This window comes from Manis pentadactyla, chromosome 4 (genome assembly GCF_030020395.1).
Source record: "Manis pentadactyla isolate mManPen7 chromosome 4, mManPen7.hap1, whole genome shotgun sequence".
NCBI classification, from domain to species: Eukaryota; Metazoa; Chordata; class Mammalia; order Pholidota; family Manidae; genus Manis; species Manis pentadactyla.
Window position 1 is genome coordinate 43,696,109 of NC_080022.1, and position 18,356 is coordinate 43,714,464.

The following is an 18,356-nucleotide window of genomic DNA, read 5'->3' on the forward strand; positions in this document are numbered from 1 at the left end:
CCTGGCAAGGTTATCATTTAAATCTGAAGGAGGGATCAAACAATTTTCAGATAAGCAAAAGCTGACAGAATTTACCTCCCACAAACCACTTCTACAATGCATTTTGCAGGGACTCCTATAGATGGAAGTATTCCTAAGGAAAACAGATGACACCCAGGGGATAGACAAAGAGTACAGAATGATTCATAATATACAAAGAATGGAGGATGAAGAAAAAGGAGGGAACAAAAAAAGAACCTTTAGGTTGTGTTTGTAATAGCATACCAAGTGAGTTAAATTACACTGTTAGATAGTAAAGGAATTACCCTGGAACCTTTGGTAACCACAAATCTAAAGCCTACAGTGGCAATAAGTACATATCTGTCGATAACCACCCTAAATGTGAATGGTCTGAATGCACCAATCAAAAGACATAGAGTCACTGAATGGATAAAAAAACAAGACCCATCTATATGCTGCTTACAAGAGACTCACTTCAAACCCAAAGACGTACACAGACTGAAAGTAAAGGGATGGAAAAAGATATTTCACGCAACTAATAGGGAAAAAAAAGCAGGAGTTGCAGTACTTGTATCAGACAAAATAGACTTCAAAACAAAGAAAGTCACAAGAGACAAAGAAGGACATTACATAATGATAAAAGGGTCAGTCCAACAAGAGGATATAACTATTATAAATATCAATGCACTCAACATAGGATAACCTACATATGTGAAACAAATACTAACAGAATTAAAGGGGGAAACAGAATGCAATGCATTCATTTTAGAAGACTTCAACACACCACTCACTCCAAAGGACAGATCAACCAGACAGAAAATAAATAAAGAGACAGAGGCACTGAACAATGTATTTGAACAGATGGACCTAACGGGCATCTACAGAACACTCCATCCAAAAGCAACAGGATACACATTCTTCTCAAGTGCACATGGAACATTTTCAAGAATAGATCATATACTAGGCCACAAAAAGAACCTCAGTAAATTTTAAAAGACTGAAATTGTACCAATCAGCTTCTCAGATCACAAAGGTATGAAACTAGAAATAAATTACACAAAGAAAATGAAAAAGCCCTCGAACATGTAGAGGCTTAACAACATGCTCCTAAATAATCAATGGATCAATGACCAAATAAAAACACAGATCAAGCAATATATGGAGACAAATGACAACAATAATTCAACAACACAAAATCTGTGGGACGCTGCAAAGGTCATGCTAAGAGGGAAATATATTGCAATACAGGCGTACCTCAGGAAGGAAGAACAATCCCAAATGAACAGTCTAAACTCACAATTAATGAAACTAGAAAAGGAAGAATAAATGAGGCCCAAAGTCAGTAGAGGGAGGGACATAATAAAGATTAAAGCAGAAATAAATAAAATTGAGAAGAATAAAACAATAGAAATCAAGGAAAGCAGGAGTTGGTTCTTTGAGAAAATAAACAAAATAGGTAAACCCCTATCCAGACTTATCAAGAAAAAAAGAGAGGCTACACACATAAACAGAATCAGAAATGAGAAAGGAAAAATCACTACAGACACCACAGAAATACAAAGAATTATGAGAGAATACTATGAAAAATTATATGGTAACAAAGTGGATAATCTAGAAGAAACAGACAACTTTCTAGAAAAATACAACCTTCCAAGTCTGACCCAGGAAGAAACAGAAAATCTAAACAGACAAATTACCAGCAAAGAAATTGAATTGGTAATCAAAAAACTACCTAAGAACAAAACTCCTGGACCAGATGGTTTCACTGCTGAATTTTACAAAACATTTAGTGAAGACCTAATACCCATTCTTGTTAAAGTTTTCCAAAAAGTAGAAGAGGAGGGAATACTTCCAAACTCATTCCACAAGGCCAACATTACTCTAATATCAAAATCAGGCAAAGACACCACAAAAAAAGAAAATTACAAACCAATATACCTGATGAACATAGATGCAAAAATACTCAACAAAGTATTTGCAAACCGAATTCAAAAATACATCAAAAGACCATCCATCATGATCAAGTAGGATTTATTCCAGGGATGCAAGGATGGTATAAGATTCAAAAAAACCATCAGCATCATCCACTACATCAACAAAAAGGACAAAAACCACACGATCCTCTCCATAGATGCCAAAAAAGCATTAGACAAAATTCAGCATCCATTCATGATAAAAACTCTTAACAAAATGGGTATACAGGGCAAGTACCTCAACATAATAAAGGCCATATATGACAAACCCACAGCCAACATTGTACTTAACAGCAAGCTGAAAGCTTTTCTTCTAAGATTGGAAACAAACTAGACAAGGATGCCCACTCTCCCGCTTTTATTCAACATAGTTCTGGAGGTCCTAGCCACGGCAATCAGACAACACAAAGAAATAAAAGGCATCCAGATTGGCAAGGAAGAAGTGAAACTGTCCCTGTTTGCAGATGACATGATATTGTACATAAAAAACCCTAAAGAATCCACTCAAAAACTACTAGACCTATATCTGAATTCAGCAAAGTTGTGGGATACAAAATTAATACACAGAAATATGTGGCATTCCTATACACTAACAATGAACTAGCAGAAAGAGAAATCAGGAAAACAATTCCATTCACAACTGCATCAAAAAGAATAAAATATCTAGGAATAAACCTAACCAAGGATGTGAAAAACCTATACCCTGAAAACTACAAGACACTCTTAAGACAAGTTAAAGAGGACACTAATAAATGGAAATTCATCCCATGTTCTTGGCTAGGAAGAATTAGTATTGTCAAAATGGCCATCCTGCCCAAAGCAATCTATAGATTCTATGAAATCCCTATCAAAATACCTACAGCATTCTTCAATGAACTAGAGCAAATACTTCTAAAATTCATATGGAACTACAAAAGACTCCGAATAGCCAAAGCAATCCTGAGAAGGAAGAATAAAGTAGCGGGAATTATGCTCCCGGACTTCAAGCTCTACTATAAAGCCACAGTAATCAAGACAATTTGGTACTGGCACAAGAACAGACCCATAGACTAGTGGAACAGACTAGAGAGCCCAGATATTCTACTGATGTGAGTGGTGTGTTAAATTCTCCTAAAATGAATGAGCAGTCTATTTCCCTTTTTAATTCTATTAGTATTTGTTTTACAAATTTAGGTCCTCCTATGTTGGGTACATAAATATAATGGTTTTATCTTCTTGTTGGACTAATATCTTTATCATTATGTAATGTCCTTGTCTCTTGTTGCTTTCTTTGTTTTGAAGTCTGTTTTCTCAGATAAATGTACTGCTACTCCTGCTTTTTTCTCCCTATTATTTGCATGAAATCCATTCCTTCCCTTTCAGCCTGTGTATGTCTCTTTGGGTCTGGAATGAGTCTATGTAGGCAGCATATAGATGGGTCTTGTTTTGTTATACATTCTGTCACTGTATATCCTTTGATTGGTGCATTCAGTCCATTTACATTTAAGGTAATTTGATAGGTATGTACTTACTGCCATTTATTGTTTTCTTGTTTTTATAGTTCCTCTGTTCCTTTCTTCCTCTTATACTCTTGTTATTTGATGGTTTTCTTTAATGTTGTGATTGGATTTCTCTTTTCTAATTTTTTGTGTATCTAATATAAGCTTTAGGTTTATGGTTACCATATGGTCCAAAGATAGCTTCCTAACTGTGTAACAGTCTGTATTAAGTTAATGATTGTTCTGTTTCAAACACAATCTAAAAGTACTTTTTTCTCCTCCACACTTTATGTATTATATGTCATAATCTGCAGTTTTTGTGTATCCCTTGACTGATTTTGTATAGTTGGTTTAATACTTTTGTTTTAATTTCATACTTGCTTGGTAAGTGGTCTACTACCTTTACTGTCAGTTTATTTTCACTGGTGAAAACTATTTATCCTTAGGAACATTTCCATCTACAGAAGTCCTTTAACATATCCTATAATGCTGCTTTGATGGTTATAAATTCCTTGAGCCTTGTTTATCTGGGAATTGTTTAATCTCTGCTTCAAATCTGAATGATAATCTTGTTGGGTTGAGGATAGTTGGTTGAAGGTCCTTCTGTTTCAGTACATTAAATATTTCATGCCACTCCTTTCTGGCCTGTAAAGTTTCTGCTGAAAAGTATGCTGATAACCTGATGAGGTTTCCCTTATAAATAATCTTTTTTCTCTTTGGCTGTTTTCCATACTTACTCATTATCCTTAATCTTTGTCATTTTAATTATTTTATGTCTTGGTGTTGTCTTCTTGTGGTTCCTTTTGTTAGGGGCTCTCTATGCTTCCGTGACCTGAGTGTCTATTTCCTTTCCTAGACTGGTAAGTTTCAACAATTATTTCCTGAAACTTTCTATCCCTTTGTCGCTTCTCTTTCTGGAACCCCTATTATGCTAATACTGTTTCTTTTGGAGTTGTCACGCAGCTCTCTTAACATGCTTTCATTTCTAGAGACTCTTTTTTCTCTCTGTTCCTCAGCTTGTGTTCCTCATCTCTCATTTCCATCTCAGTGTCTCCTCTATTTGCAGTAATTTATTATTCATTCCCTCCATTTTATATTTCATTTCATTTACTGTATTCTTCACCTGTGAGTGACTTTTTCAGCTCTTCTCTTTGTTGAAGTCCTCCCTGAGGTCTTCACTACTTTCCACAGATAAGTGAGCACATTTATGACTGATACTTTGAAATCTTTATCAAGAAGATTGGTGGTCTATTTCATTCAGCCCCCTTTCTGGTGTCTTATCCTGTAGTTTTGTTTGAAACATATTCCTCTCCCTCATTTTGTCAGAGTTTCTGTGTTTTTTCTTTATAGTGGGTGGATCTGCTATGCTTCCTGGTCTACAGAGTAATGGCTTTATGAAGGCATCCTGTGGTACCCAGAAGCTCAAGACTGTTTACTCTCCAGTGCCTGGTTCTTTATGGTGGAGCCCCATTTGCTGTCGGCAGGCTATGGGTGGGGCTTCCTTTCTGTTTCCTGTCAGTAATCTGTCTGTCTGCCAGGATGGCAGTGTGCCTCAGGCAGCTCTTTGTGAGCACAGCAGTGGCTTCTGTCATGATTGAGAGGCTGCTCTCTGCCTGCCCTGCAGTGATGGTGGCACTGCTGGGCTAAAGGGTGGGGCACGGTAGCACTGTGAAGGTGGGTGGTGTCAGGCTGAGCTACCATGAGGAGGTAGGAGTGCTTGGAGCTGGCTCCTCCAGGTGCCTCTCCAGTTGGGCTGAGAGGGCCAAGAAATATGGGAATGCCTCCCTCTGCCTGTCAGGCAGCAGTCTTATGTTTCTGGGTCTACTGGGCCAGGCAGGACTCAGGGTGTGTAGGAATGCACCTTGGGGCTGAGTCACGTGTGAGGGAGACAGAGCATTTGGGGCTCCCATGCGTATCCAACCAGCTGAGTTGAGGGAGGGCTGGGGAAGTGTTGTCCACCTGCCCTTTCTCCTGTGGAGAGAGCTCTGTCCAACCCGCACCCCTCTAGCACCACCCTTCCTGCTGCTGGAAAATCTTTCAAACGGCAGCCTCTGTGTTGGGTCTTAGCAGAACTGACAGTGTGCTTATCCTCCCTAACCAGCGGGAATCTCAGCTTCCCATAGTGCTCCAATTATCCCTCCTGGCAATGTGGACTCATGTTCTCAGAGCAGACCTCCAGGGCCAGGTGTGCAGAGTTCTTGAGCACTTACCCTCTCCCTGTTTCATTCCTCTTCCTCTCACTCTTGTGGGCTGGTAAAGGGGAAGGGCTGGGGTCGCAAATCATTGTGGCTCTACCACTTTACCCTTCTCTGTGTAGTCTTTTTTTCACCAGGTGTAGATGGTCTGTTCTGCAGTCTTCAGGTTGGTTTCAGGATTTGTTGTATTTGCTGAAATTGCTTCCTTGGTGTGTGTGCCAGGAGGTTTCAATATTGTGTTCTATAAATATCAACTAAGTCAAAATGAGTGATAGTGTTATGGGGATCTATATCTTTACTGTTTTGTTTTGTCTAGCTGCTTTATCAGTACTGAAAGGTGTTCGATTTCAACTATGATTGTAGATTTGTCTGTCTCCTTCATCCATCAGTTTTTGCTTTATGCATTTTGAAGATCTATTTTTAAATCTATATATATTTAAGATTGTTATCTCTTCCTGATAAATTGGCTACACTGTAAAATGTCCCCTTTATCTCTGGTAATACCCCTTATATTCTACTTTTTCTGATATCAATATAGCCACAGCCACTTTCTTATGATTACTATGTTTATAGCATCTTTTTCATCCTTTTATACCTAGTTGTGACCTTATATATTTAAAGTACATCTTTTGCATATATGTTATTTTGGGGTCTTACATTTTTACCTAGTCTGACAATTTCTGCCAACCAACTGAAATGTTTAGCTTATCAGCATTTAATATAATTACTGATGTGGTTGGGTTTAAGTCTACCATCTTGCTATTCATTTTCTATTTGTCCCCTCACCCATCTATTTTTTCTTGTTCTACTTCTCCTTTCCTACTTTTGAGCTAATCAAAAATATTTAAGTTCCATTTAATTTCTCTACTGGTTTTAAAGATTTGTTGTTTTTAAGTGGTTACACTCAAGTTTTTAAGAATTGCTTGATAGTCAATTTACACTGAATTCCACTTTTTTGCCATTGTTTTAATATATTACACCTATACACATAACATTTATTATATACATATGCATATTATATATATATGAGTAATAAATCTGACAATACAGTGTGTGTTTTTTACCATTAAGTGGTCAGTTGTCTTTGAAAGAAAATAAAACAAAAAGGGTAGTTTTAAATGTTTACTCAAATATTAACTATTTCCAATGCACTTAGTTTCTTCCTGGTTTGAATTTCCATCCAGTATTTTACCACTTCAACATACAGAACTATTAGCATTTCCTGTGATAGAGGTCTACCTGTGATGAATAAGATGTCTTTATTCTCATTTTGAAGGATATTTTAGCTAGATACAGAATTCTGCGCTAAAAGTTTTTTGTGCTTTGTTTTGGTTTCTGTTTTCCAGCATTTTAAAGATACTGTTCCATTGCCATCTAGCTTCCACTGTTTGTGATGCAAAGTCCGCTGTCACTGGGAATATTGTTCCTCTGTATTTAATGTATATTATCCAGCTGTTTAGAATTTTTTAGCAGACTAAAATATGGAATTTTTGTATTTATACTCTTGGTTTACTAACTTTCTTAGATCTATAAGTTGGCATTCTTAAGGAAGATAGGGGAAAATTCAAGAAACATCTGAGATAGCCATTAGCTGATGAATGAATTAAGATATACTATATCCATACAATGGAATATTACCTGGCAATAAAAAGGAAGCACTAATATGTGCTACAACATGGATGACTTTTGAAAACATGTAGGTGAAAGATGCCAGTCATGAGGAACCACATATGTATGATCCCATTTATATGAAGTGTCTGAATAGGTAAATCTACAGAGACAGAAAGTAGATTAGTGGTTACACAGGGCTGATGAGAACAGGGGAGTTACAGGGTGACTGTGATGGGCTGCAAAGTTTCTTTTTGGGGTGATGAGATGTTCTAAGATTGATTATGGAAATGGTTGCATAACTCTGTGAATACGCTAGAAGTCACTGAACTGTATACTTTAAATGTGTAACTGTATGGTATATGACTAGTATGTCACAACAGCTGATACAAAAAAGAGAAAAAAGCAGCCAGATCTCTTAACTCACAATTCTGGGTTCCGAAACTATGCTTAATGTTTCACAATTAAAAAATTTTTAAGTTTATATTGTTTTAATTATTTAAATAAATTAAATGACTTTTAATTGTCCTATGTTTTTTCTTGAGTGCTTTTAATGAACATGACTAATATAAAATCAAATAGTATGTAGAGATGTAATTGGATTGAAAAATGATATATAACTGAATCCTCATAATTAGGTATAATGGAGTCATCAAAATAGAGGTTTCTTTTAAACAAGGTTATACAGCTAACAACTGTTTAACGTCTATTGTGATTTTAAACATCATATGTGATTTGTTTTCACAACTTTGAGGTAGCCAGGGAAGGTGGTCTTATCCTCATTTTTCAGATCAGGAAACAGAGGCTCAAAGAGTAACACATATACTCATAGCCCAAGGTAACACACAGAGTTCACTCACCAAGAATTTTAACTATAAATCTAGTATTCTACATTATGTCAAAAGGATTAATTCTGTCTCTCTTCTACTTTTTCTCTTGACTCATTTTTTTTCCTAGTGCAGGACTTCTTTTCTCCTTTTTCAATGTAATGTTAAAAGCCAGAGGGCAAAAGTAGAGTCAAGAGCAAGTTCAAATATAATCACTTATTACAGTTGGGAGAACTGTCCATTAGGGGCAAATTTATAGTGGTTTTCTCCAAGTAATTTGATGGTTACTTCCACTCAATAAATGCACTTCTGAGCAAAGAATAATTTGTAATACCTATCAGATAAAGTATACTTGCATTTCTTGGAAATACATATGGATTAAAAGTCTCTGATGTGCTCTGTTTACTTATCAGGTCAGTAACTAGTTTTATTCCATATAGTTTTCTATATTATTTTGTCTAATCCAAAGAATATTGTATTTGTAGTCACTCATTAATCTGAACTGATCTTTGAAAAAAATCCCTATTTCTGGCAAATAAGGTAAATCTTTATAGGTCTGTGTATCCTCACAGCAGTTCCCACCTTAATTTCTTTACTCCAAGCCAGAGTGGGATAAATAACTACTTCCTGAACTTCAGGAAGTAAAAAACCAAGGAGTAAGAGGCACAGGCAAAACACAGATATTAAATTTTTGACTCAAGCCCTAAATGTGGGTTACCATAGTAGATAGAGCACTACAAAGAACTCCAAACTAGGTATCAGAAGATATGTTTGTTAGTCTTGATTCTGTCACTTGATTGTGTGCTTTTAAGCAAGCAAGTCACCTTACCTCTGCTATTCCTTTTCCTCATCTTTACAATGACGTATATGTGTAGGTATGTGAAAGTAACTCACCTATTTTCCAATATTAGTTGAGTTTGACTCATATTCGATGGTCTAATTCAACAAGCCACTCTTATATTTTAAGACAGTGTAAAATCAAAGATGAAAAAGTCAGTTTCTGACTTGTAAGAATTCACAATTAAAAGAGGAATAAACAATAAACATAAATAATTTACAATAAAGGAATGAATAAGGTAATAGAGGTAAATACCCACTTTGTTGGAGTCTAACAAAAAGGTAAACTAATCCTACCTAAGGGGAAAGAGACAGATATTAGTTAGGCAATAACAAGTAGGCTTAGAGGAAGACGTAGAGTTGCTAGAATTTTGTCCAGATACATGGGTTTCACAATAGAACACAAAGAGCCACAAGATCTATTACAGCTGGCCCTACCTTCAATAGTTAGAACAAGTACCTCACTTCTTCAGACCTCTCTCACCACAAGTCTAAAATGAAAGGTTTAGATAAGATGAATTTTTAAGTGCTTCCAGCTGTAAGATTATGTAAGTCTGTTAGTCAAACTCTGGTCATTACACAGATACCAAGAAAAATAACTCAAGAGAGTAATACAGTAGCCACAATTATTATTTTTTTAAAAAGAGTTCTCCCATTAATTACTTTGTCTTAGAAGTTAAGAGTCTGAAAATGATATTTATCTCTACCTAAACTAAGTTCTAGCACAGTGAAGTGTGGAAGCGGGAATGATATCAAGGGAAGAACCAAACAATGCAGCGGGATAGCAGAAAGTGAAGCACTCAGTTCAGCAAAGATATTGCTTAGACCACTAAGGAAACAGGCAGTACACAGGAAATTATGATGCTTATATTCCTACTTACTAAGAAAAACTTGGAATAAAAACATAACCAGATATTAAAATATACACTTCCATCAAATGAGGTAGTTGTTTGAAGTTTTGCCTTGTTAAAACTCTTCTTAAAAAACTGTATAAAAAGGTCAGTTTAGAAATTATAAAGAAAAGGATCAAAAACCTAAATATACACCACTGAATTAGTTTCAGGAATAGTAACAATAGTAGATACTGTCAGGTAATCTACTTCACCAAACATTTATTAAATTATATTTAACCATGATAGTTGCTGTAAAACACATAGTCCCAGTATTCAAGGGGTTCATTTTGATCTAATACCAAGACGTTAAGGAAGAAAGAATAGTAACTCTTACCCATCAATCATATTTTCAGGTGGGTGTTTTTCATCACTTGATGTAGCTAAAATCACTTCAGCCCCTTCAGAGCTCAAACAGAGATCAACTTTTCTCATCTTCAAGTGTTTAACCTGCAAATGAAACAACAACAACAAAAGCAACTTCCTGATTCTCTGAACTTAAGGATCACAGAGAAAGTCTGTTGCCTAGCACAGTTTAACAATGAGGCTGTTCAACAAGTGATGTTTATTTATGTAAGTAAACTGACCTCTCCCAGGGACAATCTGTAAGATATGACTATTTTCAATACTCTACTTCACAAAACAACTTCCTGACTACTTTAATGGACATCATTTTACTGCTTCTAAAATTAAAAATTCCCAATGATTATATCAAAACAGTAAACAAGTTGATATTAATTGGGGGGTAAATTTTTAAAAATTGTTTCTATTGTTATATTTCTGAAATTTAAAAAAATCTGGAACATTTGTGACTATTTTTGACATTTACCAACTGAAATAGCAAACAATATTGTTTACATCTTAAAAGACATCATTTTTTATTTTTTAGCAGAAATGTAAAACAGAAGATAATCTTTTACTTATTTTTAAATTCTAAATCAGTCACTTTGGGTCATAGGCCTAAAGACATTTCTGTTGTATGGCAGTATTTTAAGTTTAATGAGAATATCCTGAAAAGATATCATTGAACTCCATTAGGCACCCTGATGGGTAAGACAGATGGAAGATGAGAGAAGATTCTATCAGATCTCACTCACCCTTCACCTTGATCTGGTAGTGTTAGGGCACAAACCACAACACAGAGGCAAAATGACTGGGAAGGCTGTATCTACAAAGAATTAAAAAAACAAAGAGTGTTTGGAAAAGGGAGGAAAGCTTCTAATACCCTTCATATCCTGGTCCCAGTCTAACCTTTTTAAAAAATGAAACTCTTTCAAATAAAGTACAGAGAATGTTATATATATTAGACAACTGTATATCCACTTCCCAGATTTAATAAATGTTAGTATCTTTGCCATATCCACTTCAAAATTTTTTTTTTTATAAACAGGTAGCCCCTCATTGGCCCAATCCCCTTTCTTGCCCCGCGGTAACAGCTATTTCTGAAGATGATTAGCCCTCCTAATTATATTTTTAAACTTTTAAACATGTATCTGTAAGATAAATTCTAACTGAAATAAGCAGGTGGCGAGAGGCAACAAAGGGCCAGGCAGTTTATTTGAGCGCAATCCTGGGCGAGGTTCACCAGTCTGCACCTGGACAGGCTGGAGAAGTCGCGCTCATCAGGGCAGGCAGCAAGTTTTTAAAGAAGGTAGGGGGAGGCAGAGCTTAGATTTACAGCGGCGTGAGGATTGGCTAGCCTAAAGCACATTTTTCAGGTTGGGAGGGGCAGCAGCCGGGGACTTTGGCACGTCATCAGTGTCCAACGTGCTCACCCCTCCCTCCGGTGCCTCCAACCTTACAGTATCCATAAATATGTAACTTTTTTTAAAACTTAAGGTGTTTTCACAATGTATATATCCTTTTACTGCTTGTTTTCAAGACTTAATCATGTTAATACATGGAAATCTACTTTATTCATTTTAAACGCTGTAAGGTATCTCTCCATTTCTCTCATGATGGATATTTAGGTCACTTTCCAATGTTTTGCTATTATAAACAAAATTTCAATGCACATCTTTGTACAAGCATCCTTGTTCATATGTGGGAGAAAGTGTATGCTAAGAGTCTCTTCTTTATAGAAGTAAAATTGTAGAAACTTAGAATCAGCATATCTTCAAGGCAATAATAAATTTGATCCCTAAGTTTCTGCTTCCTCATATTCTCATCCACTTGGTATTATTAGACATTTTGGCTTTAACCAAGGTCACTGGTGTGAAACGGCATCTCAGTAAGGTTTCAATTTGCCTTTCTATGATTATTATTGAGGCTGAATACCATTTTATATGGGCCATTCGGGACTCTTTTTTTGTTATTTGCTTTTTCTTATACTTTGCTCATTTTTCTACTTGAGCTGCTTTTAAAAAATTTTTTGTCCTTTTTGTTTTGTAGGAGTTTTTAAAATAAAATATTCTGGATACAAATCCTTTGTTAAATATTGGAAAAATGTTTTACTTCGTGGCTTTATTTTTCTTTTTGTTCTTTATGTACAAAAGTTCCCCTGCCCCCGCCACACACTCTTTTTGTTGTTGAGCTATAACATACATAAAGAACGCAAATCATAGGTATATAGTACAATAAATTTTCATAAAACACCGGGTAACCACTACTCAGGTAAAGATACAGAACATTACCAGCACTTGAGAAGCCCTCCTTATGCCTTCTTCCAATCACTATCCCTCCCTCCTTCCCAAGGTAAGCAAGGTCTTATCTCTAATACTTACTCTTTATTTCTAACATTATAGATTAATTCTACCCAAACATTATAAACATGGAATCATACAATTCATATGCATTTCTATCTCACTTTTTTCACTCATCATTATGTTTTGAGATTTATCCATGTTGTTGTATGTAACAGAGTTGAAGTGCAACTAAGTAAAGCTGCAATCCTGTCCCCACCCAGCTCAACTTCTAATAAGATCAAAGAAATCATCCCCTAAGTGGAGCTTCACAGCAAAGTGGGTGTGACCTGAAAAGCAAAGAAAGATTCCTGTGATCTTGGGTACTTAAATCACAAATCCCTAATGAAAGAGGGAACTGAACTCACTCCCAAATATCTGAAGTCAGAGGTAAACTAAAACCATTTAAGTAAAACTGTAACTCAGTCCAATCTCGGCACAAATGCTAGCTGAAGTGATTTGCTCCTTTTCCTATATACTAGATAAAATGGTCTGTTCTCTCTAGGAAAAACATTACCTACTTCAGTGTCTATCGTTCTTTTAAATACAACATCCATCATACAAAGTCATATTACCTACTTCAGTGTCTATCGTTCTATTAAATACGACATCCATCATACAAAGTCATCTGAAGCAGAACTATGAATGATTCAGGTGCTGGGAGTTAGCAGAGATAAGGATAACTACCATAAATCTGTTAGAGAATTTGTTGAAAATAGGGACAAAATGGATGAAGAAAAAGGAAATTTTGGTAGCGAAATAGAAAGTCTAAAAAGGAACAAAATGGAAATTCTAGAACTGACAAATACAGTATCTGAAATAAAGAATTCATTAGATGGGTTTAAATATCAGACTGGACTCATCATAAAAAAGGATCAGTGAACTTAAAGGTCAACAGAAATTATGTAAAATAAAACAAAGTAAAAAATGAAAATAACAGGGCATCAGATACCTGTGAAACACTATCAAACTATTCTGAAATGCATTAATTGTAGTCCCAGAAGGAGAGGATAAAGAGAATAGTATAGAAAAAAATTTGAAGAGATACAGTTGGAATTTTCCCCAAATCTATGAAAGACATAAACCCACAGATACAAGAAGTTCATGAATCCTAAATAAATACAAAGAAGAACCCACCTAGGCACATCTTAGTCAATTGGTGAAAATTAAAGAAAAGAGAAAAAAATTAAGAGCAGTCAAAGCAAAAAACACATTACATTTAGGAGAACAAGAATCAAAATCTACTTCTTATCAGAAACAAAGGACTCCAAAAGGCAATGGAATGACATCTTTAAAATGCTAAAAGACAAAATATAGAATTCTATATCCATCAAAAACAGCCTTTGAAAGTAAAGGCAGAATAAAGACAATTTTCAGGCAAACAAAAGCTGAAAGTATTTATTACTAGTAGACCCATATTACAAAAAAAAAGTTTTGCAGGCTGAAGTGAAATGATTCCAGGTTGAATCCTGGATCTGTGGGAAGAAATGAAGAGCACTAGAAATAATAAATATTTTGTAAACATTAACAGAATATTTTTTAAATCTCCTTATAAGACTATTGACTATTTAAAGAAAAAATATCAATGAATGGTAGGGATTACCATTATGCAGAAATAATAAATAATAACACAAAAGGCAAGAAGAAAGTAAATGAATCTGTACTTTTTATCAAATAGTTTTGTAAAGTTCTTACATTGAACATGAAGTGATGTAATAGTAATTCAAAGTAGACCAGGATGTTAAGGATGCAAGTCATAATCCTCAGATTAGAATAAAGTCACCACTAAAAGCCATAAAGCAAAGAATTATAGGAAGAAGGACAACAGGGAAGAAAACAATGGAATATCATAAAGTTGATTTACCTGAAAGGCGGCCAAAAAAGAGAAGAAAAAGGATGAAGACAAATAGAAAATAAATAGCAAGAAGATGGTTTTAAGCACAAATACATTAATTACTCTATTAAGTGTTAATAAATGCTACATTATCAGACTGAATTGAAAAAAACTAGACACTTATTTCATGAAGTATATTCTAAATATAATGATAGGCTGAAAGTAGAAGGATAAGATAAGATAAAGTAAGATATCTGCTAAGAGAAGACAGTAAATTCCTAAAAATACAGATTGGTAAATTTGAATGTTAATGCTCAACAAAATTCTAAAAGTATTAAATTTTGTTATTAAGTTGATGGCTCAAAAGGGTAAAAGAGAAAGTAGTAAAATAGGAAGCAGCAGTAACATTTAGTTCACAGTCACACCAAATACATACATTTCTTTTTGTTTGATAGAGTTGCTACCAAATAGAGACATGTTTTGAAGATTTCAATAAAACTTCAGACAAAGCTTCTCAATATACCCTGTGGACCACTTAGAAAAATGTGGGTGGGATGATAGATAGTATGCAGGTAGATATTTATAACTCCCTGAATGGCTATGCTCAGAGAATGATGATTGATGAAACAAAATAAACTGTGAAAAGACCTCTATCTGTATCCCATTCAACATTTTTATTATGGATGAAAAAAGTATGCTTATCAATTTTGTAGATGAAACAAAACTGGGATGTTACCTAGTATGTGAGATGACAGAATTAGCACACAAAATCACCTAAGCTATTAGAAAGATGGGCTGCAATGAGTAAGATATTTAATAAGGATAAAAATAAAGGTCTATACTCGGACTTAAAAATTCAACTACACAAGGAGTGGTCTACCTCAGGGTTAGGAAATTACTGCCTACAAGCCAAATACAGCCTGCCATTTGTTTCCTATGGTCCATGAGCGAAGAATGCTTTTTATTTTTATTTTTAAAAATAAAGTATTTTGTGACATATGAAAATTATAGGAAATGCATTTTTCAGAGTTCATGAATAGTTAGCCATGCTAATCCATTTATATATTGTCTATGGCTACTTTTGGGCTATAGCAACAGAATTGAGTAGCTGTGACAGGCTATATGGCTAGTAAAGCCTGAAATATTATCTGGCCCTTTATAGAAAAAGTTGGCTGACTTTTGATCTAGATGTGTAAAACGTATAGGTCTGGTTCATTCTAAAGTCACTGTAAGGCAAGAATATAGTCTATCTGCCTCCAAAGGTAAAGAAATGTGATCTTATATTAATAGAGTTCAGGAAGAACTACAATCATATCAAAAATTCTGAACATGAACTAAGAGCCAGGCACTGTGCTTGTAATGCAAAGATGACTACAACCTAACAAAGATGGTAACTAAGACTGGGTTCTTGCCTTCAAGCTCAGAGTCAAGAAAGATGGATAAACATGCCACTAATATTATAAAATGTACTCATAGTGTGATCTACATCCAGAATACTGCACTTAGTTCTGGGTAGTATATTTTAAGTAGGACATTGTCAGTCTTGATATTGTTCAGAGGAGAGCAAAAGTTCCATGATGATCTATAAACTATCACATGGAGAAACTTGAAACAATTAGGGGCTGAAATATCTCAAAAGATAAGAAATGTGACATCATGAATTTTTCTTTTACAACTCCAAGGGGGACAAATGGACTCAATAAATACGAATTTTAATCAAGAAGACATCAGAGATAAAAGAACTTTCTGGCAAAGAGAAGATTTTTAAATCATTTTCCATCCCTTTGAGTGTCCAAGAAGACTTGGTGATAATCTATGGAGGAATCTAAACAAAGAATTTCTGCATTTCTTTTGACCTGAATCAAGTTCTAGGAAAGGTAGACTGGGAGTAGATAACGAAGTATGTTAAAAGGTAAGTTAAAGACAATGAGCTTTATCCTATAGTCTAGTGCTTTTCTAGACTGGGGGTGATTTTGCCCCACTGTGGGACATTTGACAATGTCTGGAAACAGTTTGGCTGTCACAACTTGGTGCAGCGGGTGTGGGGAGATTTGTGGGGGGAATGCTATTGGTATATAGTAGGTATTCCCTGATACTGCTAAGTATCCAACCATGCACAGGACAGTCTCCTTCAACAAATAATTACCTGGACCAATAGTGCAGAAGTGGAAAAACCCTGTGGTAACCTATTTGGGGGTGGAAATGTGGGGGTCAGAGACAGGAAAAGAAGTTGCTATTAAAAAGTTGTATTTTAGGGAAAGGCATCTAGCATGCATGGTTGCATAGTGTATGAATAAGGAAGAAGTCTACTCTAAATGTTCAGTTCTTTTTTTACCTCATAGCGTTACCACTGTAGTTGTCTTTAGGGAAGCAAACATGTATTTTAATACAAAACTCATTTCATACCTCTTATATCCACCAATTTCCTTCATATTTCCTGTAGACAGAGTAACAGCTAAGAAATGGCAGAAGTTGGGTTCTCTTTCAGCTTCTTGTGTTGTGGTTAACAAGAGGCAAACCAACCCCAAAGAAACCCATAGAACATCTCAGCAGGTATGTGGCTTCCATAACTCCAAAGAACAGGTCTGGGATGTGGTCTAATTCCTACCCTGGTATGCCTTACTCTAAACACACGTGTTCCTTCAAGGTCTCAGTTTACCAAAGATGGTATACTCTGGGGTGCCATATTCTGTTTCTTAAGATTCCTGACCCTGGACTTGCCGGATGCCTTATGCTGTCCCCTAAACAGGGCGCCTTAGCCACGCTTTTGTCTCCAGTTCACATGCCCTTTCTAGTCCTTCTTTTAAACAACTCTTAGGGCTAAGTCCTCAGTTCACTTTCTCTTTGACCATCCCTTGGATCTGGTACTCTTAAATCCTTTCCCTTACCATTGATTGGGAACTTGTGTGTAAACTAGAAAACGGTCATCCTCTGTCTCCCGGCCGCCAGGGTCTATAGCTTGGTATCACTCATAAGGCAAACTAGGTTTGACACACCTTCTCATTTCCATCCCAAACCCCTCTCTTCGGTCCAAGGCCATTTCAAGATTTTCATGGATTCTAAACGCTCATACTTTTGGACGTAAACCCTAAGTTATATAAAACACATTAAATGAACCCATATTCTACATCAAATGTAATTCATAACCATATGGGCTACGTCGCAGTTGATAGGTTACATTATGGTAGATTTACTAATTTCAGTATGCAATTTTTTCCTTCTTGGGGTTCAAAATATTATTTCAGGCCTCAAAAAAGTTTGTGGGCTGACACTACCGTCTCTAGGGCTAAGCCGAGAAAACAGTCTTGGCATCAGACTTCCTTCCCCCATCCCGATCCCCTCACTAGCCGCCCTTCTGCGTCCGCCTGCTCACCGCGCGTCTCCTCACAACCCCCCTCCATCGGCCTCGTCTAGCCAGGCTCCCACTGTCCCCGATACCGGCCTCCCCCGCCCCGCTGACCGGCTCGCCCGCGCCTCCGGTTAGCTCCAGGGGTACAGACGGTCAGAGTTACGCATCTCCCTTCTGCCACACCCGACCCCGCCCCGCGCGCGCCCCGGGCCCCAGCCCCGCCTGCCTGCCGGCCGCCAGTCCTCCCCGACCTCCACGAAGCTCCCGGGCGCGCGCACATCTGTACTCTAGGTTCTTGGCACCACCCCCGTCGCAGGCCCTGCCCCGTCCCCCTCCACGCTGTGGGGCGTGCGCAGGCTCTACTCCCGGCTCTCTGCTCCACCCTGCCCGTAGGCCCCGCCCCTGGCTCGCCACTTCGCCTTCCCAGCTGCGCGGCCCGCCTAAGGGCCTGTTGCCACGCAGTTGCCGGAACACGCGCAGCCTATCCCTCCCCGGCTCTGCTTGAGTCCTCGGAACTGCGAGACCCACGGGACCCGTCCTCGCGCGAACACGCGCGCGTAGTCCCCCACCTCTCCGGGATCCGCGCTCTCGGCCCACGGGTCGCCGGCCCGGGCCCCGGCCCAGTCTCCAGGCCCGGCCCCGCCTCCAGGCCCGGCCCCGCCCCTCATGCCGGTGCCGCGCACG

At 37.1% G+C, this 18,356-nt stretch overlaps 1 protein-coding gene across 2 annotated transcripts in view; it reads right to left on the reverse strand.

Annotated features, from left to right (window-relative positions):
- Positions 1–18,344, reverse strand: part of IFT25 (intraflagellar transport 25) — a 68,216-nt gene extending 49,872 nt beyond the window's left edge. The window contains exons 1-2 of one of the 2 annotated variants that reach the window (XM_057500229.1): positions 18,242–18,344; positions 10,146–10,258 (exon numbers count right to left, since the gene is read on the reverse strand). In XM_057500229.1, coding sequence (XP_057356212.1) covers positions 10,146–10,258; positions 18,242–18,340 — 212 coding nt within the window. In that variant the 5' untranslated portion in view covers positions 18,341–18,344. Of the gene's footprint in view, positions 1–10,145; positions 10,259–18,157 lie in introns of both variants that reach the window. The other variant, XM_057500228.1, reaches the window with a different exon arrangement.
- Between the last annotated feature and the right edge of the window lie 12 nt (positions 18,345–18,356).